The sequence below is a fragment of the Spea bombifrons genome, chromosome 8 (genome assembly GCF_027358695.1).
Source record: "Spea bombifrons isolate aSpeBom1 chromosome 8, aSpeBom1.2.pri, whole genome shotgun sequence".
NCBI classification, from domain to species: Eukaryota; Metazoa; Chordata; class Amphibia; order Anura; family Pelobatidae; genus Spea; species Spea bombifrons.
The window spans coordinates 1,769,641-1,797,011 of NC_071094.1; the positions used below are offsets into that span (position 1 = coordinate 1,769,641).

The 27,371-nt window shown below is 47.1% G+C and overlaps 1 protein-coding gene and 1 long non-coding RNA gene across 2 annotated transcripts in view; both read left to right on the forward strand.

Annotated features, from left to right (window-relative positions):
• EHMT1 (euchromatic histone lysine methyltransferase 1) overlaps nucleotides 1–15,840 on the forward strand; it is a 30,580-nt gene extending 14,740 nt beyond the window's left edge. Inside the window, exons 2-27 of the mRNA XM_053473031.1 lie at nucleotides 3,157–3,232; nucleotides 3,351–3,865; nucleotides 4,123–4,285; nucleotides 4,593–4,720; nucleotides 4,827–5,009; nucleotides 5,126–5,212; nucleotides 5,472–5,592; nucleotides 5,972–6,073; nucleotides 6,990–7,135; nucleotides 7,285–7,428; nucleotides 7,552–7,778; nucleotides 8,029–8,196; nucleotides 8,305–8,387; nucleotides 9,567–9,673; nucleotides 9,899–10,021; nucleotides 10,157–10,276; nucleotides 10,436–10,540; nucleotides 10,699–10,853; nucleotides 11,161–11,316; nucleotides 11,420–11,564; nucleotides 11,673–11,750; nucleotides 11,883–11,998; nucleotides 12,279–12,365; nucleotides 13,002–13,080; nucleotides 14,347–14,522; nucleotides 14,827–15,840. Coding sequence (XP_053329006.1) covers nucleotides 3,157–3,232; nucleotides 3,351–3,865; nucleotides 4,123–4,285; nucleotides 4,593–4,720; nucleotides 4,827–5,009; nucleotides 5,126–5,212; nucleotides 5,472–5,592; nucleotides 5,972–6,073; nucleotides 6,990–7,135; nucleotides 7,285–7,428; nucleotides 7,552–7,778; nucleotides 8,029–8,196; nucleotides 8,305–8,387; nucleotides 9,567–9,673; nucleotides 9,899–10,021; nucleotides 10,157–10,276; nucleotides 10,436–10,540; nucleotides 10,699–10,853; nucleotides 11,161–11,316; nucleotides 11,420–11,564; nucleotides 11,673–11,750; nucleotides 11,883–11,998; nucleotides 12,279–12,365; nucleotides 13,002–13,080; nucleotides 14,347–14,522; nucleotides 14,827–15,013 — 3,777 coding nt within the window. The 3' untranslated portion in view covers nucleotides 15,014–15,840. The remainder of the gene's footprint in view (nucleotides 1–3,156; nucleotides 3,233–3,350; nucleotides 3,866–4,122; nucleotides 4,286–4,592; nucleotides 4,721–4,826; nucleotides 5,010–5,125; nucleotides 5,213–5,471; nucleotides 5,593–5,971; nucleotides 6,074–6,989; nucleotides 7,136–7,284; nucleotides 7,429–7,551; nucleotides 7,779–8,028; nucleotides 8,197–8,304; nucleotides 8,388–9,566; nucleotides 9,674–9,898; nucleotides 10,022–10,156; nucleotides 10,277–10,435; nucleotides 10,541–10,698; nucleotides 10,854–11,160; nucleotides 11,317–11,419; nucleotides 11,565–11,672; nucleotides 11,751–11,882; nucleotides 11,999–12,278; nucleotides 12,366–13,001; nucleotides 13,081–14,346; nucleotides 14,523–14,826) is intronic.
• An 84-nt stretch (nucleotides 15,841–15,924) lies between these two features.
• LOC128502859 (uncharacterized) lies at nucleotides 15,925–16,625 on the forward strand. The gene is made up of 2 exons (XR_008355171.1): nucleotides 15,925–16,255; nucleotides 16,316–16,625. It is a non-coding gene; the product is annotated as an uncharacterized LOC128502859 (long non-coding RNA).
• Nucleotides 16,626–27,371: the final 10,746 nt, after the last annotated feature.

A 27,371-nucleotide genomic window follows, 5' to 3' on the forward strand; every position in this document is an offset into this window, starting at 1 on the left:
TGGCAGACGGGGACGATGACCGGCCTGGTCAATTCCTCGGCCTTTCCTGGAAGATTCTTTTAAAATAATTTTTGCTAAAGCACCATATGGCGTTTGACTCTCCTTTGCTATCACTTCAGAATACAGAGAAATAGAAAATAAGTCTAGGATCTAGAAGAACAATCTGGCTTATTCAGTATTCTGAGATAATGGGAAGTCGGAGTTCCGGTACGGGGACCACATTGTATCTTCTGATACGTTCCTAGGGGCCACAACGTTCTTTGTAACCCGACCTCGCGTTTGCCGTTGGTTCGATTTCACTTCAAGACACTGTTATTTGCAGAAGTCAAAACAAATAGTGCGTAGCTGGGGTGGAATTAACATAATACTTGTTTCTTGAAGAAGCTCGTGTATTACGAGTCTTTACAAGTCTCGCAGGTACAAATGTTGAGGGCAATGGAAGTGGAATCTCTAATCTGGCCTTGCGTTGCCCACCCTTCATCCCCACCTTTCCTATGACCCCGGGCAACCTTTTACCCTGTAACATGGATTCCTATGTTATCAGGACTAGAATTTCCACTCAATCGTATTGGGAAAATCTGGCAGATGGGTCAAAAAAACACCTAGTAACCCTTCGCACCCTGCTAGTAACTTTCCTGTTGAACCTTGGATTATACTCCAAGGATGTCCCTTAACCAAGCTGAAGGGAGTGCCAATAAATGTATAGATAAATATATATATATTTTTTTTAAATCCAGTAAAATTGTTTTGTAGGCCAGAAATCCATGGGTTAAACCACGAGATTATTAACTAGCAGTAACACCCTTGCATTCCATCCCAGGGATCTTCTCCTCTCTATCCAGTCCTGATGACCCGCGGCTCTCTGTAACTGTATCGAGTCTCAGGATTCATTTTGTTGGGAATGATTAAAATACTTCGGCATTTGTGCTGCTATGAATTAGAGCCCCAAATTAAGAAATCATTTTGGGGAAAAACATCTGTTTGTTATATCTTGAGGTATTCATAAAACACCCGATGTCTGGTCTCGGCTGACCCTTTGTTGGTGGTCCCAGTTTCTCCCCTTGGGTTTGCTATTGATCCTGCGCCGTCTACGCGTTTCCGTCCCAATTAAAATCCCCCCTAATCCCTACATACTGCTGGATACTCTTGGTTCTGTGTTTTTAATGTTTTGTTTTTTATTTGTAAGGGAAGATCATCACGTTGGTGGCTTTTGTTCTTTTGATTCTGATCATCAGACTAATTTTGATGAAGTTTCTGGAGATCAGATCTCCAGCGAGCTTCTGTTTTTTAGCCGGTTCCATGTGCTTGAGCCTCGAGAAGCCCTGCTAATCACCGTGCATTGAATGTAGGACGGCCGTCAGAAGAAGGCAGCAGGGACTCTTATTGTGAAAGCAGACGCTGCCGTGCTGTTGGCTTTTGTTGGGTCTGCTGTCGGCCGACATTTTCTTTTGGAGGGTGCTGTGCTTCACCCCCCCACACACACTGCCAATCACAAGCCTGCTAATGGGTGCCTGGTGGAAAGAGGGCAGGAGGGAACTTTTGCCTCTTGGGGGGAGATAAGAAGGTATGGCTTCATACAGGAAAGTTGCAGCAGCAAGTTGTGCAGGGAAGTGGGGGGAGGGGGGGATTAAATGTACAGTCAGCTGACCAAAATGGTTGGGTGGCATGGATCATGTGGGGTTGGTGTTTAGCAGTGTGCAGGTTTGGGGCAATTGTGCGTGCGATTGCCCCCTCTTATTTATAGCATGGTCATCATTTTGCAAAGACACGGAGAGGACGCGTATCCCACGTAGAAGCCGTTTGGGCTTTAAACGGAGCCTCGTAGGCCGGTCGAGCCGGACCTGGCCGCGTCGGTCTAAGAAATTCAGGTGTTTGTGTCTGAGATCACCGATCGTGTGGAAGGATCTTTGGATCTGCCGTGGTCACAGCTTGGGGGGAGAGCTGTCTCTTTAGCTGAAGGTCCGTCTTCCCTTGCAGGGTCGGGAGATGTAGACAGTTGGCTCGTCTCTTGGGTAAGATTGCCTCGGCTCTTCATCTTATTTAAAGAAGAGGCTGTGTTTTTTTAATTTTATTTTTAAATGCACCGTCAAACGTTCTTGACTTTGCTAGGCGTCAATGGAAAATATATTTCGTCTCTGGGATTTGGGTCGGACGGGTCACATGACTGCTTCTAGACTTAAACATAAATCAGCAGGTATGGTGCCTTTTTTTAATTTGATTTACTTTTAGCCATTAATTGCGTTTCTAAAGGCGGCAAGGAAAAGGAGAGTAAAATAAGTACGTTGGAACGTCGTGTTGCCACGCGGGCTAAAAGGAAGACGTAAGCCACTTTGTATCGGAATTATCTTCAGCTCCCTGGCACCGGACTTTCTTTCTCCGACCTTTTTGGATCTCAAACAGACTCATATCTGCCCATGACGGACAGACCCCGATGCGGGATACCCTGCGTGTTTGCAGCTCCTTTCTCTCCGGAGAGCTTCCCGTTCATGTTGAGCGGGGTCCATCGTTTTGTATCGATGTCGCTGGATCTGTTGCAGTCTGATCAACTTCATCAATCTAATTCTTTGACTCCTTGAAGAAGCCGGGACGGGGTTTATGCCGGCAAAGGCTGGCCTCGGGCAACCGTCAGAGAAAACTGCGTGCAAATATAAGCCTTTTAAGCTTGTGGGCTCCGTCGAGGACCATCCGTCGGTTGAACTCGGTCGGTGTCTAAGATCTTCGGCGGCCCGGCTAGCGCCGCGCGGTCTGATGTTCACGGCATCCGGCATGTAACGAGTTCAATGAATGCTTTAAAACATTTATTAAAATATCTTAAGTAAATGCGGCTCAAACAATGTTTCTGAGGCTCTGCTGCTAACAGGGCGACAAATTCCATGAATTATCTAAAAGCGGCTATTTTCTGGGGTCCATCGTGAGGTTAAAATGTAGCATTAAGATCCCAACCTACCTGCCAAGGGTGAGGTTTGCGTTCTTGGGGTCCTACGTTGGGCGCCGGCTGTATTTTTAGCTCGTGGCATTTCAAACTGGCGACGAGGGGTGGAATTTGGCCCTCGCGTCTCTCTCGTTGGCTCCTTGGGGTTCTGCCATGTGTATGGAAGATAAGGATTGAATTGTTTCATTGTATCCTAAAACGTTATTGTTCTTTCTGGTTTACAGAGAGTAGGAGCCGGTAAGGTGGATGCGTTTCTCAAGACGGATTTGTTGAAAGATATTTCCAGCAGCAAAGAGGAAGGTGAGAAAATAATCTTACAAGCGCGCCGTTTAGTTACATTGTTATTATAGGCTTCAGTATCTGATATCTTCTTCTCGTGTTGTATTGGGCTGATTTCCCTTTTCTTCTTCTTCTTCAGTAACCGATGCCATGGCTGGGGATGAAAATCTTCCAGACAAGGCGAGTGATACCAACGGTTCATGCGAACATAGCGAAACTCAGGACCGCCACGCTTTAAACCCGCTTGGGGGGCAAGACAGCCCGAAACTGCCTCACCAGGACTCTACTTTTAAAAGCTGCTGGGTGGCAGAGAATGGCGTCTGCGAACGAGACCCCCTGAAATCCAACAATCCCATGCAAGCCTCTGTAGTCGGGAGCAACGGCTACATTTTAAGCAAAACCGCTGCCGTCGAGCAGCCTTTAAGGACTTCCAGTTCCTCTCCCCTTAGCGGCCACGCCGCCAAAACCCTCCCGGGATCCGCCAATAGAGTGAAGACGGCGCCCAGCGTGTACGTGACCCCCGTACCATCCCCCGCACCACCTCAAACCGGAGACCCTGCCAAGGACGAGGCGGTCAAGCAGCTCGATGCCTCTCTCTCCGACTCGAAAGTTCACAGAGCGCGGAAAACCATGCCGAAGACCGGCAGCAATTCGGTAATATGGGTGGCGGGATTTACAAAGCTTTCCAAGTCGTATTTTATTCGATTATTTCTCCAATGCTTTCTTTTTCCCACTTTAAAGCATAAAACAAATCAGAAACCGGCAAAACGAACCCAAAAAACATCAAAGAATCCACTTTGTTCTCGATTCCGATTTATTCCTGAAAACGTTCTAGTACACCTTCTCGTGTTCTTTGAAGGGTTACTCTGATTGCCGATTTTATTATTTTTTTTTCTCCCGTTCTGTTAAAGCCCATGCACAAGGACCCCAAAGAACCCGCAGATCTGAAAGAATCCGAGGAGAGTTCGCCCAAAAACGGTTTGGAGGGTGTGAAGCCGCAGCCGCTGGCCCTCTCGACCGCGCTACAACAGGTGCTACCTCAGAGCTCAGCGACCGCTGCAAAATCTCAGTCGGGTAAGAAAACGGATAAAAAAAAAACTCGCTCTGTTAACGATAAAGAACGGGTTTTTAGACACTATTAGCGACGGCTATTTTTCCCCAAAAAAAAGTTTTTGGCGTTCCTAGCTCCTATATATCATACTTTTTTGGAAGGCAGAAGCAGATCTGTTGACCGTTTCCAAATCAACTCTATTTTTATTGGTATTTACGAGGTCCGCCGAAAAACCCCCCAAAACAGATCAGCCCCCCCATCACGTCATTGATGAGTATTTCAGGTTCGTCTCATTAAACATTTTGCGGTTCTCCCGGCTCCCCCTTCCAGCTGCCGTGGCGTCTCGAAAGAAGAAACGACGGATGGGAATGTACAGCCTCGTACCCAAAAAAAAGACCAAAGTGTTGAAGCAGAGAACCGTACTGGAAATGTTCAAGAACATCTCTCCTGGTCCAAAGGTGACCGCTCATGTTTTGGTTTGGGAGAGTCAAAGTAGTGTTTTTTAAAGTAGTGCTTAAATATCCAAATAAACTCCCAATAATGTCCTCCATGCCCACCCTACAGAGCGAGAAGGAGTCCGATGTCCCTCACGTCAATGGGGAAAACGCGGATATGGATTCCGAAGAGGAATACTCCGAGGATCCAGAAGAGGAAGATTATCACAGCGGGGAGGCACCTGCCTCCGAAAACCAAGAGGAGCAGAGCGCTTCCCAGCAAACCGCGTCGGAAGCGGACAGCGTGAAGAAGGTATAGCCGTCTTACAGCGCTTTAGGGAAACCAAGGGGGGGTCGCACTATTTGTGTGGCCCCCCGATTGTATACTTGGCTAGTATGGCATACATGCTGCGGCTTCTTAACTCTCAGGGGGATGACCTGGAATCCGAAGGCGATGAAGAAGCCGAATCGATGGAGTCCTTGGAGGAGGAAGATGATGGAGATGAGTCTGACCTGGTGGGTGAATTATCCGTTTTTTATTTAAGGTCTGCTACAGGTCCTGCTGAGCGAGGCATGTGACATAATTATTGGGTTCACGCAGAGAAGTGGAACGATGTTGACGTGTTATAAGTATGATTTAAGTCATATGTAGCACCTCGACGTTCGTGTCTTCAAGTCCTTTGTCGGTCTTTGCCGGTGTTCTTGGGTGTTGAACCTTCTTGGCCTATCTCGCCCTTTTTATAAAGAAAAATGAACATTTCTCCTTTTTTTTTAGAGCTCCGAATCCAGCTTAAGGAAGAAGCAGCAGAAAAAGAGAGGCCAGGCAGGGAGCCCGTGTATGAAACCCTCCAGAAAATATAAAAAGAAGACCAAGACGAAGCCAGACGACCTTCACGGTAACAACTACTCTTTATACGTCTAGCAGAGCCCTTGTTTGTCTCTCTGACGTTTGCGCTGATTGGCCCTCGGGGAACCAGAAGTTAGTATCCGAGAGCGAACCGCGCAGGTTCGTTCCGTTACAACACGCAGAGATGGAGAGCAGTGTAAGTTTCCTGCAGGTTTGGGAATGTCCCTCCAGGGTGACGGTAGATACAGAATGATCTGCCGGCGGCAGCGCAGAATGAATACGCGCCACGGAATAGACACCCAGCGCAGCGCTCCGACCTTAGCTGGGCAATAAAAACTTCCACAATCGGTGGGAAAAATATATCCAGAAATAAAAAAAAAATATATACAAAAATAGACATCCTGGTTTTATTTTTTTCTCCTGTGTAGTTGCGGGGAGCGAGAGCCAGGAAAACAGCATGGAGTACACGGAGGTGTCCCTGGACAGCCTGGACCTCAGAGTCAAAGAGATGCTGTCTCCTCAGTCCAAAGGTGAGCGTTCACTAAACGGCAATTCCTCCGTCTGTCCGCCCGATAAGTAAAATCAAGTGTGGCGTATCGAGCGTATACATTCGGGGAGAAAAAGGGAATTATCGTGTGAATGCAGCGGCCAAAACTTTTATGGAAACGTTTTAATTGGGAAGTGAATGCGTTCCGTGTATTTTTACAAAAGAGTCAGTGGTTTGAGTAGCTGCACGCGGGGGGGGGGGTTGGTTAAGCAGTAGGAGCTTCTGTTCACTGTGCTGGGGGCTCCAACTCCTCTCATCACTCTAAGCCAGCAAGCTGCCGACCTCCAAGCTCTTAATGGGGTTCACCTGCCTGTAGGTAAGACTTCTGGTCGGACGCGCGTTTTAAGGCAGACAGAAGCTTCAGTAATCCGGCCCCCGTCTCCGAGGCTGTCTTCATATCCGATTACTCCGGGTATTGCTTCTCCCAGAACCTCGCAGCGATCGCTTATACTGCCCCCTGGTGGCCGCTCCCCGCATTAACGATCAATCTCCATAATTACCATCCAATCCACTCCTCCTCTGTCACGAAGCGGCCGCTCTTTGTGTCGGGGGGCGCGTTGAATGCGCCGCTCTCGCCGGAATTGTCTTTGTCACGCTCCTCGCCCGCGGGGACTGAATTCACTTAAAGTGTATATGTCATCCCAAAAAAATACACGGATGGCAGGACCCCCCTCGGTGACGTATAAAATCGTGTCTATGCTCGTGCAAGACGGGTTCGTAGCCCAGGTATGGATAAAGATTTCCGGCTATAGTTTCATCGCCATTAGGTCGATCGGGGCTTAGGGGCGAATGGAGGAACCTCTCGCCAGCATAACATTCAACCCAGGACTGTTTTTATTTTGACGGGTGTCTTGGGTGGCGTCATGGTGAATAATCCCGGTTACGTTTTCCTTTTAAAGACTTGTTTAATGGAGCCGAAGCCATGGAAACGGACGGTCTTCAAGGGATTCCCCTCTGCAGCTGCCGGATGGAAACCCCCAAGGAAGACGAGGTGACGGTGAAGTCCGGGGATCAGTGCATGGCCATCGAGAGCACGGGCAAAGAGGTACGGGGTCCGCGGAGACCATCCAAAGGCCACAGGCGGCTTGTTTCTTTTGGTATTTAGATGGTTAAACCAAACGTAATTGTTTGGCAAACGCGAGTGAAATGCGTCGGCTTCTTCTCCCTTATAACCGCACGTCCCTGGTTTCACAGCTGAGCCGGTGTGCGAGCGGAGTGACAAAGTACGAGCTGATGAGGCCGTCCAACAAGGTGCGGCACCTGGTGCTGTGCGAGGACCACCGGGGCCGGATGGTGAAACACCAGTGCTGTCCAGGCTGCGGCTACTTCTGCACGGCGGTGAGTCCCGACCCCCGGGGGCAACGAAGCCCTTCTGCCCGTCCGGAACTTGTGTCTTTAGCCAGTTTGCAGCTGTTTCGCTATTTGATTTAATAGCGGATGCCGGTTGTTCTCCTCCTGCAGGGGACTTTCGTGGAGTGCCAACCAGAAACCAGCATTTCCCACCGATTCCACAAAGAGTGCGCCACGCGAGTGAACAACACCAGCTACTGCCCCCACTGCGGGGAAGAGTCCTCCAAGGCCATAGAAGTGACCATCGCTAAGGCCGATACCACGTCCACGGTGGGCGCCACCATGTACGGACAGAAAGACAGCCCGGCGGACGGCCAGGCAGACACTACGACAGAAAGGTAAAGAAGTGACCCAAAAAGAGGAGCCGAGGGTCTGTTCAGAAAATGCCAACAGACTAGACGGTGGGGTATTGGTGCCCCCCACCAAATACGCTACTGATTCATGTGCGTGCGATAGAACCCGTTGGTAATTGCTGAATTCTGCAGAATTTCCCCCCAAAGTTTCTAGAGCGGACAGAATTGTCTTTCACACAGTGGAAGGGATGAGCGCGGTTGTCCCTGATGTTTTGTTAAACTCCTGTTTCCATAGTGATTTCACGATCCGGAAATCCACGCACGAACACAAAGCCGATGTTCCAGCTCCGCCGACTTGCGAAACCTCCGAGCCCTCCGAGGCCGCCGGCTCCGGGAGGTTCTTCTACCAGGGACAAGTCAAAGAGACCTTGGAAAGCGCCCTGCTTGCCCTGGACTCCGAAAAGTGAGAGCCGTCCTATGAGCGCTGAGCTGAAGAGGGCAACATAATCCCCGAGCGTTGGGTGGAAAAGGCGTTTATCCGCTAAACCTTTCGCTCCTTCTCTCTCCGCAGGCCCAAGAAGCTGCGTTTCCACCCAAAGCAGCTGTATTTTTCTGCTCGCCAAGGAGAACTTCAGAAGGTCCTCATGATGTTGGGTAAGCGCTCATTGACTCTACAGCCTCAAAGGATGGAGATAGAATGTATCGATGCAACCTGAACTGCTTTGTCCCTTACAGGCATCCTGATTTTTATTTTTGTAATTAAACTAATTGAGTGAAGCAGCCCCAAATGTGCTCAATAATGTCATAAATTAAAGATAAAGTGTAAAGGGACAAGCGGGTTCCCACGCCGCGGGGCTGCTACATTGTTTCACCGCTTCGCGTCGTATCCGGGGTGAAAACGCAGCCAAATCTCTGCCTTTTCCGTTACGATGTATAAAGAGACGGTTAATTCCATTTTTTCCCGGCGGTTTTTGGGCTGCGGGAGTTAAATTCCCAGAAGTCCTGACATTTTATGTAAATGCGGCGATGTTACTACTCGCAAAATGCTGATGCAGACAAACCGCGGATCCGCTAATAAGGTCACAGCAGCTGCGGCGCTAATGAAGGGGAATGCGAACCGCGCCGTCGATGAGCGTCTAACGTATATCTCTGCCTGCAGACAAATATAAACCGGGGGGGGGGGTCAGAGAATTAAAGTAGATTAAATGAATTAGACAAAAGGGCTGGGGCCTGCATGGTGCACTTTTTGGGGTTTTTACCCTCACTTGTTTCATTTTTTGCATGTGACCATAATTTTAATTTATTATTAAAAATATTTGTCAACTTTTTTTTTTGGGGGGGGGGTGCCCTTCCCTAGAAGACATCAGACCCTCCTGTAAGCCTTCAGGGAGGATAGAAAGGGGTCTTATATCCCTCCAGGGAGCGCGGCCTCCAAAAATGAGGATGAGGGGGCCCTGTTCCCATTGTGGTGCCTATCAGGCTTCCAAAAAAACACTAGAATACTAACAAATACACCTCCATCCTCCCGAGGCTACCGAAAACTCCGTAAGGAAGATGTTGAGACGGCTGATCTCGCTGAGCCTGATTTCTGATACAGATTCCTCGGTTGTTTTTGCGGAGCCGTTACAAAGAAACGCGAGATTCCGTAGAGTTGTTTGCTGTGAATACAATGTTTCAGGCTATTTGTTTTTAAAGTAAAATTGAACGTCGTCTTGTTGTTCGGCGTGATGGACGTCACCATAAAACCTCATCGAATTGATCGAACAGGCAAAGGCGCGGTGAGAAAAGCTGATGGTTTTTAATGGTGTTTTCTTTTCTTTTTTTTCTTTCCAGTGGACGGCATCGACCCCAACTTCAAAATGGAGCAGCACAGTAAGCGAACGCCCCTTCACGCGGCCGCGGAGATGGGACACACCAGTATCTGCCACATGCTGGTTCAGGTGGGTAGCCGGACAGTTACACGTGGCCCGGGTTTACTTAATTGTGTAACGGCCCTCAGAGGGCCAGTCTCTGCTTTACGCATAGCACGGGGAACGCAGACAAAGCTCTGGATATAAAGACATCCCTGCTTTGGCCCTCCGGTCAGCTACCGGGACCCCAGTTCCCCAGAGCTCTGAATCTTACCTGCCCCGATAACCCACGGGTGTCCCTTCCTGCCCTTTCAGGCTGGTGCCAACTTGGACAACTCCTCAGAGGATCAAAGGACTCCGTTAATGGACGCGGCCGAAAACAACCACCTGGAGACCGTGAAGTATCTTGTCAGGGCAGGAGCATTGCTGGACCCCAAGGTGAAGACCCCCCCCCCGTGGTGTTCTTGGCTCGTTTTATATATATTTCTGAGTTAATTCAGTCTTTTTGCTGAAGCTTCCCAGGTTTTCCTCCTCCCTGCTGCTCCTCGCTGACCGACCTGTTTCTGTTTTTAGGATTCGGAGGGATCTACGTGCCTGCATTTGGCTGCCAAGAAGGGTCACTACGAGCTGGTCAAGTACCTCCTCTCCAGTGACAAAATAGACGTCAACTGTCAGGTAAAGAGTCGTGACCAGGTACATTTTACCGCTAGTGAGTGACCGAGGCTATTGGAAGAACGTAGAAAGTTATTCATCTCTTGTTGACAAACGGGTTTTGGATAAATGTCACCGGAAGCCGTTTTCCTTCAGGGTTTAATGAGTTCCCTCTTTTACCCCCTTCTAATTTCCATTTAGGATGATGGAGGATGGACGCCAATGATCTGGGCCACGGAGTACAAGCACGTGGATCTGGTCAAACTGTTACATTCCAGCGAGGCCGACCTCAACATCCGTGATAACGTGAGTGTCGTGGGACGTGTGCTTGGGGGCTTCGGGTGGTAATGGCATCAGATTTCCCGCTGCTGTACCCCCCCCCGGGGTAGTTAAGGGGTCATCTTTACGTTCTTTGTGCTCAATCGCTAAAAACGCTCTGCCGTCCTTCACTTACCGTCTCCTAGGAGGAGAACATTTGCCTGCACTGGGCAGCTTTCGCTGGTTCTGTTGAAATCGCGGAGATCCTTCTGGCTTCCAAATGTGACCTGCGAGCCGTAAACATTCACGGCGACTCTCCCCTCCATATCGCCGCGCGGGAAAACCGCTACGAGTGCGTGATGTGAGTAAACCGATCCCGCGGCGTTCCTGATATTGTGCTCGGCGCGGCAGCCGATAGGCGCAGAGGCCAGTAACCTATGGGTGCGCATAATGGGGAGTAGTACTGTTATTTACTAAATTGCTTTTATTTTTTACTTTATAACATCCCTGGAGTCCTAGATACGCTAAATCGGGGTTCCCCTGTTTTTGTTTTGGTATGGTCCATACTGTGTTTAGCGTTGTATCTGTTCGCTTGTTACGTTGTTGCGCGCCGCCGTCAGACTGTGATTACCGATACAGTAACCCTGGGCCGCCGTGTCTCGTTCCAGGCTCTTCCTATCGCATGGCTCCGACGTAAGCTTGAAAAACAAGGAAGGAGAGACCCCGCTGGAGTGCGCGAGCCTCAACTCTCCTGTCTGGGCGGCTCTGAAAAAGAGCCACGGGCTGACCGAGAAACCAGCGCCCAAGGAGAAGGTGGTGAACAGGTCGGTGGAGTCGGCGAAATGCCGCGGGCGCAGTCTCGGTGAGGGGCAGTCCTGCGCAGAAGAGCGTCATTCACCTTCTTTTTTCTTGGCATTTCTTGGACAGGGATATATCTCGAGGTTACGAGAACATGTCCATTCCGTGCATAAACGGCGAGGATTCAGAGCCGTGCCCCACCAACTACAAGTACGTGTCGCAGAACTGCGTGACCTCGCCTCTGAATGTAGACCGGAACATCACTCATCTTCAGGTACGGCAGGGCGCCGCGTGCCGCGAGATCGCGCCGGTCTCCTCCGTCTCTCCGGCGGTCTATGCGGGTCACTGAGCTCCCGTCACGCGTGTTTCTTTTCTCTTCCAGTACTGCGTGTGCGTCGATGACTGTTCATCCAGTAACTGCATGTGCAGCCAGCTGAGCATGAGATGCTGGTACGATAAGGTAAGCATGCAAGGTGCCAAATCCTCTCCCCTCCCGGGGGGTTATTTTGGCTTTGAGGTTTTATTACGTGTGTCGGAGGTATTGTAATGTCTTCTACGGTAAGAAAACCAGCCGTGTTGCTCTCCTCCGCAGGACGGACGCTTGTTACCGGAATTCAACATGGTGGACCCCCCTCTTATCTTTGAATGTAACCACGCGTGCTCCTGTTGGCGGACCTGTCGCAACCGCGTGGTGCAGAACGGATTGAAGTGAGTCGCCTCGGTCCGCGGGTCCTCTCTGTGAAAGTGTCCTAGCTTCGGGGGTCTATAGATTGTCTGACAGCCTAAATGCTTTGGGTTACGTTTTTCATTCCCATCACTGTGACATCACACCTTATGCCGGCCCCGGGCGCGATTGTATATGAGGACATAAGGTTTTAGCTTTTGGGCCAGTTTTTTACACCCCCGGGTTCCTGGTTCAGTGTAAAATGTATGGATTTAATCCCAAATTTGATGACATTTTAATAAACAGAGTGTTTTTATCCTCCAGGGTTCGATTACAACTTTACCGCACCAAGACGATGGGCTGGGGCGTGCGTGCGCTGCAAGACATTCCCGCGGGGACCTTTGTATGCGAGTAAGTGATACGAGCCCCGGCGCTTCTCCTTGCTCTCTCTCTGCCGTTCCCCAAGCTCTCCTTCTCCCGTTTCAGACACAAGGTGGGACGGGTGCACATTAATTACTGTCTGTTTTGCCCCCAAGTCAAGATTCTCTGCCCTGTTTAAGCACTGAGCAGTAGATACCCCTTTGTACTTGGTGGTAAACTTTCTGGCGTCGCGGGAAATGTCTTCCCCTCTTGATTTCTGCGCAGGCGGCAGGCGCTTGCGTTCGTACCGTTGCGCGTAAGCCGGGCTTTTCAAACGAGAGGTTGGATCAGAGGCTAATTTTATCAAACCACGATTTTGGATCAATAAAGCAAATTAAGTAGGAACTTGGCACGTTGCGTTAACTACGAAACCGGGAATTGGGATACGCAGTGGTTTCCGGCAAAGCAGATGCCGCCTCGCTTAGCGGATGTGCTTTTGATTAACTTACTGGAGTTCTGGTGCGGCACATCGGTCTCTGACTCACCGGGGTTAACGTTTCTGTCCTCTTCCCCTGAATTTGGCGGCTCAGCTGTTTTAACCATCGCAGTCCAGACTGAGGACTATGGAGTGAGTAAAGGGTTAAGGGTTATCACCGGTTTCTTGACACCTCCTCTCGCCTCGGACAGGTACGTCGGAGAGCTGATTTCGGATTCAGAGGCCGACGTTCGCGAAGACGACTCGTACCTTTTCGATCTGGACAACAAGGTAACTTACGATTGTCACCGGGACCTCGGTCGTGACTCGCGGGCCGCTTTAAGACGACCTCATTGAACTCGCAATGTCTAAAATAAATACATATTTAGAAAATAATAATTTTAATCATTGAATAAATCGGTGCCCTCCCTTGGTCAATAACTAAAAACCCAGAAGAGACGGCAGGTGGCCACAAGGTGATTATGGGAGTTGTAGTCCAGTGACGTCAGACCCCACATGTCTCTAGCGGTTATAGAGGCTGTCACGTACATTAACGTGTATGTAATTAGCGAGAGGGCTGATACGCTCTCATTGCGCTGAGCGGGCTGCCAGCAGAGACTCTCTCCTCGACCCCGCTCCCCGCCGACTGCTTACCGCGCCGAGCAATCCGGCCATCCATTAAACATCATTACGAGCGTGTCCGGGAGGCACGGCCGGCTCCTTTTCTAATGCATCTTTCAGCTTGGGGCCGGACGCCGTGGTAATTAAAGCCGGCTCGTCCGTCTCGCGCGGTGTCGCTGCCTCGTTTGTACGAATTCCACAGCAAATGCCGAAATCCGGGCAATTTCCCTTTCCTACGTGTCCGACTTCACATGGAAAAGGGGCTTGGGGCACAAGCCATACAAAGTGTCACATGCCCACAATATTTATCAGATCAATACATATTTTATTTATTATTATTATTAAATAAAATATTATATAAGCCCTTAGCTTAAAGGAAAATAGGAAAAAAATATAAGGTGTAAAGGACCAGGAATAATTTATTATGATTATAATATTAATAATTTTTGATTTAACGCAGTTAAATAATTTGCCTTCCGGACCTCGTTGTATTAAACTGCTCTTTAGGGATCCCGTTCAGAATATTATGATAAATGTTCATAAAAAAAAAAAATCTTAAAGTATTTTCCAGGATAGAATAGTTTCCGCGGCGTGCAATTAGAGCGGCCCTCGTGGCGGAAGTAATAAGGCGGCAGCGGGTAATTGGGCGCTGAGATATTATGAATCCATTTGGCTCCGCGGACCGTCTTGCCAGGATCAGGAAAGTGATTTAAAGCCACGTGACTTCCAGCTTTCTCTGCGCCCGCGATAATGTGATTAATCTCGTACACGGAAAGAAAATACTTCTCGGGGCTCCTGTGAATTACTCGAATGCCACGAGATACGCCGTTTATCCGGAACATTCCGTGATTTACGTCGGTGATGATATTTCGTTGTAGGATTCCATGGATTTCAGTTGAAATTGTGTTTTTATATGTATTTATTTTTTTGCTATAGGACGGAGAAGCTTACTGCATAGACGCCCGTTTCTATGGCAACATCAGTAGATTCGTCAATCATCTGTGCGAGCCCAACTTGCTCCCGGTCCGAGTCTTCATGTCCCACCAGGACCTCCGCTTCCCCCGGATAGCCTTCTTCAGCAGCAGGCACATTCCCGCCGGAGAGCAGATCGGGTGAGAGCGTCTTTCATCAAGGAAAGGGGGCGACGGGAGGCAGAATCCGGCCCCCGCGCCCTTCCCCAGCGTTATTCCGGAATCTTTTAAACTCTAGAATCTTTCCTAATTGGCTTTGAACGATTTGTGCTGTCTGCCGATCTATGGGGCGCGAAAGTAAATGTCGTTTGGGGTTACGTTGTTACGATTTGCTGTGTAAGCAATTATTTCTCTGCTCCTGACTGTGAATCAATATATCCATAAAGAGCCGGCGCTCTCCCTCCCTTTCTAAGTTTTAACTTTTCTTTCCCCCCCCCTCCTATAGATTTGATTACGGGGATCGATTCTGGGACATTAAGCGTAAGCTCTTCAGCTGCCAGTGTGGCTCTTCAAAGTGCAAACACTCCGTCAAAGATGTCTCTCCGTGCCAATCAACCCCCCCGCAGGAGACCACCCCGCAAGAAAACGGCTTACCTGACACTAGCTCCGCCGCGTCCCCTAGTGTCTGCTGAAAAGCACCGGCCACAGGACGACGCGTTTCACCGAGAGCAGAGGGGGCCGAGACCCCCAGGCATAGACTTTTTTTTTTCTTCTAAAGACATTTGATCCCTTCTAGTCACAGGAAGGGAACAAAACTAAAACTGTATTTTGAGAAAGGGCAGCCCAGTGGAGGCTGCAGCAGACGCTTTCCTGGGCGCCATCATTTTTAACCCTGCCCTCCGACCCCTAAAGAGACGCGAATCCTTCTCCAGTCCAAAAAAAAAAAATATCCGACTGGCCGGTGGTTCAGCAGCAAAGGAGTTAATGAGCGAAAGTATTTTTCACCCCCCCGAGGGGAACAATTGTATTAATCCCCTTTCTTTCTCTGTCACTCACTCACACACACACTCAAGCAAATTAAACCTAATGCGCTTATTTGTCCTCTCGTTCTGCGAGGGCCCTGGGCGAGGGAGATATTAGACCGGTTATTGAACTTTCAAACCGGGCGCGTCTGTAAAGGAATCTTAAATAACAAAAGACCGAACTCTCTTATCACGTCGCAGGGAAGGGGTTACGGGTATTCCGCTGGAGCTCGCATCTGTCCGTCGGCCGGAAGCGGTGGAAGGAGTCTTGTAAGACTTTGCTGTCCGTTTCGGTTCGTAGGAAACGCGTCTTTTGGGGTTTTGTTGAGAAAACGAGTTAAGTATTTCCGTCTGCTTCCTGTTGCTTTGTCCCCGGGCCCTAACTGAGAAGGTGACTGTGTATCTCTGCAGAGTCAGACGTCCGGGGGTTTAGGACAGGATTAGGCTCTGACCTGGGAGTTGCGTTGGGTTCAAAGCCTGGACGGTGGTCTTCGCTAACCGTGCGGTGTTTCGTGGCATCCTCGTGTGGTTTCATGTGGCCGTTCTGTCATGGTGGACCACAAACCTGCACTGTTGGCGGCTTAGTAAAGGGAACCTGAAATTGTGGATTCGAGAGGCTACAAACAGTTATTGAGGCCCACAGGTTAATGGCCACCACCTGTGCCAAAATTCCCAACCACAAATGCAAAGCTGCACCGCGGCTCAAAGGAGAATAGTTTTCTGTAGGTGCATCTAGAACATGAAGTTCTAGATACATTGTAGTCCTATGATGGCCTCCTAATATCCCCACGGTTTGGTGTTTTGTTTTTCTACTCCGGGTTACTTCAGGCCGTGGTGAGGTCTTTCATGGTCCCTTTATCCCCAGAGACGCGTTTTCAGTCTTCCTATTTTTGCAAGGGGGTCCCATTTAACGTTGGAAGACCGTTCCGGGTGGATTCCACCTCAGCCTTTTGTGTAAAAGTCCCGAGCGAGTCCGATTTAACCAGCGCATCTTCTCAACCTCTGTAAGTCAGCCGCGAGCCTAGCTCAGCCCGTTACGACCCAGCGTGAACTCCTTGGCTGCTGTCCTCTTGGGGAAGGAAAACAAAGGACTGAAAGTGGACACGAAACACGTTTTCCGGTATTCTACAAATGGAATCTCGGTCCTTTACAATATTTTTACTGAAAAAATAAAAACGTTTTGGAAATAACACAGTTAAAAGGTGCTGAAAACGCTCATGATTTCTATGCTGAACAGAAATGTTATCAATTGTACCATAAAAAAAACTGATTTTAGGATAAACTACCGGAAGTGAGAACCTTTTTTTAAATTGTTAGTATTATCGTAGTGTGAATAAAATTCTTTTTGTATTTTTTTTTTCTTTTCCACATTACCTTTAATTAAAAATCTGGCAGTAATTTTTATTATATTTTATTTTTTCTGTAAGTAGCTCAAACACCAATTTTTTGTTTTTCTGTTTTGTGAAACCATCCACGTTTGTGATTTGTATTTAGTTTTTTTGTTTTTTTTTTTTAATAGAGCCTGATTTTTTTTTTGTTTGTTTTTTTTTTTTAAAGCTTTTGTCTGTTTTTTTTTCTTTTTATTTTTTCCCTGTTCATTTACCGCCCTTGACCGTTGCCACTTTTCTTTCATCTTTTTTTTTTGTTTCCTGTTTTTGTTTTCAGTGAAACAATAAAAAAAAAAAAATTCTTTAACTCACTTTGGTCCGCGCCATCTCTTTCTGGGCAGCTAGAAAACGTCCCTCTTTCGCGCGGCTCGTAAGGATTTCCACGTCAGACGCGCGTCCGGATTGTTTGTTTCTTTTCTTTGCACACAATGGGGTTGACCTAAATATCGGCTTTGGTGAAAAGAAACTTTCTTTGACTGAGACGTCTTCTGTGGGTAATATAAAAGCATAATGTCGCATCTCCCGAGGCATACGAGGTCACTTTCTTTTCTTCTTCTTCTGGTCAAAGTATTTCAATGGCGCAAAATGCGTTGGGTCTACCTGTGCGTTTTCACAGGCAAAAAAATATAGACAACACCTACTTTTATATTACGATTACAGATTGTATCCAGATCTGAATTTATACATAAAATAAAATCTCTTTAATAGGCATAAGGAAGTCGGTAAGAAGGTCTTGATCATCGGTCAACGGGTACATGCGCGAATGTGTGACTACAACGAGATATAAAATACCCATTGTACAGCGCTACGGAATTTAATGGCGCTATATAAAACAATAAATAATAATAAAATAAAAATAGTCTGTGAGAAGATCTGTGATGTGAACGGGGAGAATGGTCATTTTTGGAAGAGCCCAAAGCTAGAAATCGCCATCTACATTTGGTTCCGTTCTTCCATATTCTACAGCAAAATTCTGGTTAAAATGTATTTTTATAATTTTTTCTTATTATTTTTAGTTCCTATAAGCCCGGTCTGAACGACGCTCCTCTTGAGTTCTGAGGAACGGGACACTCGGGGGCATTCATGTTAATTAAAATTTCCATTTACAATTTTGTTTAATCTGTATATATTTTTTTTTTATGTTTTTTTTTTTTTTTTTTTAATCAAGTTTGAAATTTAGAGAAAAACTCTTGTGCGTGAGCCAGAACTCCGTGACCGACCACAAAGCAAGAGTCTTCTTTAAAGGCTTGGAGATGCAACGGACGCCGACCGGTAGCCGGCCGACATGCTCTCCTGCTTTAGTGGAGATCTAAATCGGTTACAATCAGTTCTAGCGCGGATTTCCATGACGATCCTCAGACGCAGAGGACCCCTGTGCGTTTTTATCGTTAAACACCCTGAATGGATCCACCAGAAGACAGAAGAGCCTCCCTTTCGCCGGCAGAACGCTCTGACGCAGGGAAGGAATGATGCTTCTCTTCCCGGTGACCTATTAAAAGGTTTCGGAATCCACGCCGCTAAAAGCTTTTTTGAAGTATTTGCTAAAACAGGTCCCGAGGGGGTGGTGGCGGAGACTGCGAGGAACGAGCCATTGTCATCGCTACACATGGCTGAATTAAGCTGCCGGGGACGGCCCAAGCTGCCCCCCCCCCCCCCGTATTCTACCCATCTAGCCCTTTGTGTTACAATGTAACACTCCGACAATTAACGTTCAAGGAATTTGCTGGCCTCGTTAGCTTCTACAACAAGGTTCCCAATTTAAAGAGCCGCGGGTTTGGGGTGTATATGGGGGTGTTTTACAAATTGACACAAAGCCATCTTTTTCGCCCGGTTTATGAGGGGGCTCGCTGGTTACGTTGTTGCAGCTGTAGGTATTTTGTACGTTTCCGTAGGTTTTGGATCTGATTTTAGGCAACACAAGAGATACTTTATATGATGCGTTGAGTGAAATCATTATTCCTCCCCCTCCATCCTCTGACGGCTCAGGTCGCTGGCTAGTTGAGGGTCTTGTTCCTTGGTCTATAGCTTTGGGGCCAAAGTGGAACTAGAGAAACATAGCCGGTCCTGGTTGTTGCCAAACCTTCACAGAGAAGATGGAAATGAGGGTCTTCAATAAACGATGGCGGCGTCATTAAAGCCCAGTCGCCCAACCACAGCTACCCTGTTACCCCCCCCCACGCCTCCTCGTACCGGTGTCCGGCAGATCACAAGAGAAGGAGCTCGATCTTAAAATCAGAACATGTATTAAAGCTACACAATACCGCTCTAACACGCCGCTCATCCACCCTCTCCTTCTGTTAACCATTTGTTGTGCCCACTTTTTCCACAAGGGTTGACTGGCGTTGGTTCGAGGGGGCAGTGAATTAGTTCACGTTCCTGGTTTGGCCACAGGGGGCGCCAGTGACAGCAAACCGCTGGTTCCCAGACGTCTGATCCTCTCCTACGGCAAATGACTTTATCCCATGCATGTTTATTCCCTCACTTTATTAACCTCTACCGCATCTGCTGGGAGACTGTTCCATTTATCTGCCACCCTCTCTGTAATGTACATTATAGAATCCTGATCCTTTTGTGCAAATGTCCAGCTGAGTTTCTGCAGAGTTCCATGAAGAACAGAATTGTAACATTTTCCCAATATCTGTATAATTAGATCAAGGACATACAGGAACCCTCCCCAGCACTGTATACAGTAACAACCCCCAGCACTGTATACAGTAACAACCCCCAGCACTGTATACAGCAATATAACCCCCCAGCGCTGTATACAGTAACAACCCCCAGCGCTGTATACAGTAATATAACCCCCAGCGCTGTATACAGTAATATAACCCCCAGCGCTGTATATAGTAATATAACCCCCCAGCGCTGTATACAGTAATATAACCCCCCAGCGCTGTATACAGTAATATAACCCTCAGCACTGTATACAGTAATATAACCCCCAACGCTGTATACAGTAATATAACCCCCAGCACTGTATACAGTAATATAACCCCCAACGCTGTATACAGTAATATAACCCCCAGCACTGTATACAATAATAACCCCCAGCACTGTATACAGTAATATAACCCCCTAGCGCTGTATACAGTAATATAACCCCCAGCGCTGTATACAGTAATATACTCCCCCAGCACTGTATACAGTAACAACCCCCAGCACTGTATACAGCAATATAACCCCCCAGCGCTGTATACAGTAACAACCCCCAGCGCTGTATACAGTAATATAACCCCCCAGCGCTGTATACAGCAATATAACCCCCCAGCGCTGTATACAGTAATATAACCCCCCAGCGCTGTATACAGCAATATAACCCCCCAGCGCTGTATACAGTAATATAACCCCCAGCACTGTATACAGTAATATAACCCCTAGCGCTGTATACAGTAATATAACCCCCAGCACTGTATACAGTAATATAACCCCCCAGCGCTGTATACAGTAATATAACCCCCAGCGCTGTATACAGTAATATAACCCCCCAGCGCTGTATACAGTAATATAACCCCCCAGCGCTGTATACAGTAATATAACCCCCAGCACTGTATACAGTAATATAACCCCCAGCGCTGTATACAGTAATATAACCCCCCCAGCGCTGTATACAGTAATATAACCCCCAGCGCTGTATACAGTAATATAACCCCCAGCGCTGTATACAGTAACAACCCCCAAAGCTGTATACAGTAATATAACCCCCAGCGCTGTATACAGTAATATAACCCCCAGCACTGTATACAGTAATATAACCCCCCAGCGCTGTATACAGTAACAACCCCCAAAGCTGTATACAGTAATATAACCCCCAGCGCTGTATACAGTAATATACCCCCCAGCGCTGTATACAGACCCGGAGCCGCCGTTGCTGTCAGTCATGTGATATTTTGGGTGACTTTCCCACCACACTGAGCTGATGCTTTATGGCGATGCTAATGAAGTCCGTTCCCCCATAGTCAGAGAGTCAGACTGGGTGATTTAGACTGAGTCATTCTATTGTTCCTCACAGGCAGTATGATAAGGAGTCGGGGGGGGTTAGTAGATCGGGGATCAGATAACAGAGCGAGAATCATACAAACGGCTGATATGCAGCTGCCTGAAAACTTTATATTATGGGGCAAAAACTACAACTAAGCGATATTTATGAACATTTATTTTTTCTGAAACCAGAAATAAAAAAAATGTCCTGAGAGATCGGCTTTTTTCTGGTTACAGAAGAAGTGTAGAGTTAAAACATGCAGTAAGATTTACAAAGATTACCAAAAAAATGGCAAACTCTAATTCGTAAAACAGAATAATTAATTTGTACAAAATATTTAAAATCAGAACCGTTTGTTAAAAAGGATTAAAGGAGAGCAGATCTTTCTTCGGGAGACACCAACGCTGGCCGGATCTCTTAAGAAGCTTCTCCAAGAGCGTATCCAACGGCGGCTTCCATTCGTGTTCCAGTCGGGAATTAAAATGTACATTTTTGTGCGCAGGCACTAAAGATCCCCCCCCCCTTGTTTTAAAGGGTAAACTCCAAAAATTCCTCCGGACAGGATTTGGGCCGCGTCCTGCCTCACATCCTCTGCGGGTTTGGGGAGTGTTGATGGTTACTTGAGATTGAACTCGTTGAGCGGAGTGGGCGCTGCGTCTCTGCCCAACATGCAGAAGCTGATCCGGCCGTCGCGGTGGAAAGAAACCAAGAGTTCGGTGGAATACGGTGGGTGGCGAAGGAATGAAACGTTTGGGAATTCCGGGAGGTCAGAAGAGACCATCGGAGGGTCCAGAGATAGATAAATAAATAAAGGTTCCACGTCAGTGTTAAGTGGGAATTTAATATATTTAATATTTAAAACAAAATAACTTAATAGATTTAAAGTAAATATTGGCAAAAATATCTAAATTAACCAAAAAGCCGAGAACCGCCCCACATGGCAGCTTCTATGTACGCACAGAAAATATTTAAGTAATAACAAATGTTGCAATTTTGGGGAAGTTTGTACATAAAATGTAACAATTCTCAAGCCACACCCACAGTTAGTCATTATTTTTTTCTTTTAGTGTGAAATAACGGATCATTTTCAATAATTAGGATTTTTATATTTTATTTATTTTTTTTTGCACGTGGATCTATACATTTCTGAATCTATACATTTTCATCAGGGCCAGGAAAGTCAGGCAGCTGCCCGGACCGCGGGGGGGGTTACTTTACTGAGAGGGTGGTAGATAAGTAGAACAGTCTCCCAGCAGAAGTGGCAGCGGTTTATACAGCGCAGGTATTTTTTTATATATATTTTCCCAGTTAAAGCAAAAATTATTTTTGCCCTAAATTCAGAGGAATAGATCTCTGTCTGTCGGGGGAAGGGTTAATGAAAGGGTGATTCGTAACCAAGGCAGCAGCGGCCGCTTCCATCCACGAGATATTTATTTAGCTGGCGCTGCTCTCTCTCCCACAGGAAGTGACACAGGAAGTACATGCTGCCGTTTCCATGACCGGGTCTGGCCTTATCGGTTGCTTTGGCAACAGCGAATATTGGCATATGTGAGAGCGGGTTAGGAACTGACACTCGTTTAGTTACAGTATCAATAAACGGAACGTTTGGTAACATTCAGCAGGCTCCATACCCCCCGGGGGCGACACCTATAGGAATATATACTGTCCGGCCGAATCAATCGGTCGTTCATTATTTAGATGGAACCAATAAATCTCTATATAAACACAATTAGAATCCTGGCGAGCCAATGAGAGATGAGCCAGGCAGAGATTGCGCCTCCCATTGGCCGCGCTTCCAACATATTTTTTTAAAGCTACAACTGATCATACAGCGAGAACGCTAATTAACATGATATACCTAGAACCCTACCTGAGTCTCGGGGTTTTGCCCTAATCTCAGGGTGACGGGGCAGATTCTGCAGGTCGCACAGTCTGACTCCTTCCTATTCCCCCTGCTGGGATCAGATATAAGACTCCCAGTTGGCACTTTTGACTCCCAGTATGTTATGGTTGATATCCCTGCTTGAATGCAGGTGACTCAATTAAGTGTATATTTAAATAATGACAAGTCAAGGTTTCCATGACGACCGGTATTAGAGCCATTTGGGTAACACATTTGGCGAGTCACTGCAAAGAATCTTCACGATGGGCTATTAAGGGGTTAATATACCTCGTATATCCTTTTCTAGAACCCACATTTTTAATGACTTTGTTACATTTTTAATTACTATTTGGAGTCGCTCCAGAATATAGATCAAAAAATATTGATTTCAACAAAATAAGATTTCCCCAAACTCTCGTCCGAATCCTCCGATGCTGGGAGTTGGGTGAGATCTGCTTCATTAACGCAGGAGGCCATTAATCAGTCATTAAACGTGCGCCGCCTCGAGCCCCGCCATATCGATCTTTATTAACGGGGCTCGGACCCAATGGCCGCGTCTTATTGAGTAGCTTCACGTTTGCACCGATCATAAATAGTTAATGCTAGAAATGTACGACTTCATTATTATTATTTGCGATTGCAATTAATTAATGAATATCGATAACGGGGGCAGGGGGCCGGATCGTTAAGCCTCTGGGTAAGGCCAGCTGAGCGGCCTGATAATATATTTAATATATTGTGCTCTCTAGATGGAGCACAGACTGGATCCAGTATGAAGCAATATTATGCTATCGGTTAGGGTGCCCCCTGTGGTCATTTGTAGTACTGCAAGCAAAGTGTTGGTTTGGGGTATTAGTAGATTAGGAGCATTAAAGGCTGATTCCGTTTTATGTTTTATTGCTATGGTTCCAGCTCTCCGCTCCGTCGGGTACAACAGCTGGAACCTCCTGACTCTCGGTATAGAATATGGAAGTCCTTGGTCCAAATCAATCAAAGAGTATCAGCCAGGGTCCATGGAAGAACCTGAGCAGGTGGACCGGGTAGAAGATGGACCTTCCAAGGGCAACGATCACCAGACTTTTTACCATGATGTTCGCCAGCTGTGGGACGAGAAGCTAAATGAGATGGAGCCCATAAAGGAGGACTCGTGCAGATTAGTTTCCTTCCACAAGAAGTGCCGATCGCCTCCAGGAGACAACTGTGAGGACAGGTAAACCCCAGGTTCGATGGGTGATGGGATGAGGAACCTGGGAAAAGGATGTGGGGTATCAAGACCACCCCATTCCCTCATCTCATAATAACATGGAGTCTGGATAGTTGTAGGGAAGCCTCTCAACTCCCCCAGATTCTAAGAGCCATGTCGAGTCATTAAGACCAAGCTGTCACTTTGTGGACCGGGGGAGATGGGTGGTGTCTGCTGTAAAATCCCTGGTTCACTTGTAGTATAACTGAGGGACATTATGAGAAAATGTTTCTTACAGAAAGGGTAGTAGATACGTGGACTAGACTTCCAGTACAGACAAACACAGACAAATTCAAGAAAGCCCATAATGTGCAGAAAACTCACCTAAGGAATTAATTAAACAAAAAGTTAAACAGAACCTGTTGGCAGATCGGCCCCCGTTGGCCCTGTCTATTCGGCCCGTTTCTCCTGCTGTAAAGACTCAAACCTTAATCAGTCGTTGGTCTCGTCTTAGATTCAGGAGCCGTATGTCTATCCCATGCATGTTTAATACCCTCACTGTATTACACTCTACCACTTCTCCTGGGAGGCTGTTCCACTTATCTACCTCCCGCTTAGTAAAGAAAAAAAAATATCCCCTCTCTCTTACATTTGCACTTTATAAATGACTAAGCCATGTTGAAGATGGGTTATTAAATCACCCCGGCATCTTACTTACAAGTTATGAAACGATTAGCTGATTTTGGAGCTGGAACTTGTGAATTATTTGTGGCACGCGCCACGGTTATCTTGGTAGACAATTGGTGGACAATGTTGTGGCCAAAGCAGAGTCAGGGCATGAGGGTGATGGCGTCAGAATGTTGTGGGCCAGAAAGCACGTGCATCAGGCCCATCTAGCGGCTGCAGTCGTCCATTAAATCTGCCAGGTGTCAAAAGGCAAAATGCTAACCGAATGGTTTGGAGAGCAGAGGTCACTAAATGTGGTTTTCTGTGGTCTTTTCCCACCACAGTGAATGGTTAACTCTGGATTCCTGTTTAAAAGCCCCTCCGCCTCTCGGGGGCCCTGCTCCCCAGGAAATTCTGCCCCAGTTTCTCTACCGTGCCTTGAAGGCTCTGCAGCTGCTGCTGATGCTGTTCGGAACTTCATAAATCAAGGAAAATGGCCACGTCAGCAACAAACTCCCCAGGGTCCTCGTGGCATCGCGTTCTGTACAGAGGGAGCGGCGTTCATTTTAGTTTTTATTTTGCGTCCTCAGTTTTTCTTCTTTGCTACGAGACTCTAAAGCCACCGATCTCCAGAGCAGCAGAGGCAGATAACCCAGAATTAGTTCTCAGAACAGTAACTTTAGAGGAGCCTGAAAACAATTCATTTTAATTAATCCGAGTCACTCTTATGCTAGGTTTTTATCGCCCCAAACTCTTTCTTCCACGACTTTACTGGAGATAAGGAGGGCAACTGGAAGGAAGTATACATGTTCGGTGGTCAGTGGTACCGGGGATATGACACCATACAAAGAACTTTTACTTTACTGAAAGGGTAGTACAATAAGTGGAACAGTTTTTCAGCAGAGGTGGTAGAGGGTAATACAGAGAGGGTATTAAACACGCATGGGATAGACATACGGCTCCTGAATCTAAGACGAGACCAACGACTGATTAAGGTTTGAGTCGTTACAGCAGGAGAAACGGGCGACTAGACGGGGGCCGGATGGATCTGTTTGGCTGATGGGACCCCCAGGAACCGTCCTTTTTACCCAGACGGGTGGGTATTGCAATATATTCCCATGCAGATTAAGCATTTTTTTACTTTCCTTATTATTATTTTTTTCTCACCCAAAAGTGACATAAGAATTAAAAAAAGAAACGAAATAAAAAGTGTCCTTGCCTCTTTCAGGTATCTCAGGTCCTCGTTTATTCATACTGCTGCAGCAGGAAGATTTTTATCTGTTTGTAACACTATTTAGAGAGACTTTCCAAATATTAATAGAATTATTTTATTAAATATTTGAATTTTTAATGTTAATCTTAATTTGAACCCAAACCTTATTCCAAGAGGGGCTCCATACAAGGCATCAGACCTCTTGCAGGGGTTTTAGGGGTAAATATGCACTAAGGTGAGAGAAGTCTCTCCTGGTCTAGAAATGTCTCAGTGTAGCGAATGGACTGAAAATAACTAAATTCTAAAGGCAGAGATTTCCCAAATTTAGGGTATTAACCCTTAAATTGGATACCCTGCCTTCAAATAATCTAAGGGCCCCAAGAATTGTGCTGTTCTGACTTTAACCCATAAACCCCCAGGGCAGGGCTGTTTTCATTTGTGGGGGAAGGGCAAGTTGAATTTTTAACTCTGTAAGTGCCATGAGAGCTGCATTATGGGTTGCACATGAAATCACAGGAGACTTTTATGGCTCAGATTTTGATTCTTGGTGATGTGTAAATAAAAGCACCCGAATCCCTTTATCTGCACCCTCTGTGAGCCATTTTACACCCGATTCTTAACCCCTTGTTGCCTATGGACCAGAGATTACAGGCTGACATCTTAACAGTATAACATATACAGTATATATATATAGTATATTATATGCTTTTACTATTTATTATATGCTTTTTGGCTTTTTCATTGTAGCAGCCAAATTCACACCCAGCCATCTCCTCACCCCTTAATTCTGATTTGTCACAACAGATCCGCAGATTACTAAGTGCAGCCTATGAGATCCTGTGTTAATTGCCCATTCCGCCTGGTTTAGAGCTTATTACCCACCCCAGGAGCTGTCCTAGCGGATGACACCGAGGGGTGAGGAGCACTTAGTGTTTCAGGAGCATTGAGCAGCTGGACAGCTCCCAGAGGGTCCTGGCCCCGCCCCCCGCCTGGGGTTCTACAAGCAGATACAATGTATCCACCGCTGGAGCCTCCGCTGGTGGCACCCGGGTCCTAATGCTCACCAAGGACAAGGGGTACATTGGGGTCCCTTATGGGCCACCAACATTTTCAGTGAATTAGCTTCCTCCATGACCAGGCAGAGCTAATGACTGAGATTTCTGTGTCTACGGGCAAAAAAAGGAGGAGGGGGGGAGGTGCAGATATTAACCCTTTGCACCACCTGTTCCTCTGCAGTAATTCACCAGCAGGACCACTTGACATCCTGCTGGCAGTGAGTTGGGGAGGTTTGTTGCTCTGTAAGAGGTATCTGAATTCCCCCTTGATTTTGGCAGAGAGGAGGAGGAGGGGGTGGGGAGGGTTGCAGTGGATGCCTAGGGAAGAAATCTTTTGCTTATTCTAAGGGTTGTTGGGCAAGGTGGAGTCCTTAGCTCATTGGCTGCTGGGTGTCACATGCCTTGATTCTTATAGGGGGCTGAGGTTCTGAAACTGGTTACTGTCTTCATACGGTAACTAAGTGTCTATAAAGGTACCAGCTACTGGAGCTTGGAGAACATCCCAATCAGATCCAGGAACATCAGGCAGGAGGCTGGAGCATATACCCTCTACATGCTGCTGCTTCTCTCTTACTCCTACCACTGCCTCCTCCTTCTCCTCCTTATTTCACACACATTTCTGCTGTCTTATTAAGCTCTTCCCTATTGTAAGGCTCAGAGGG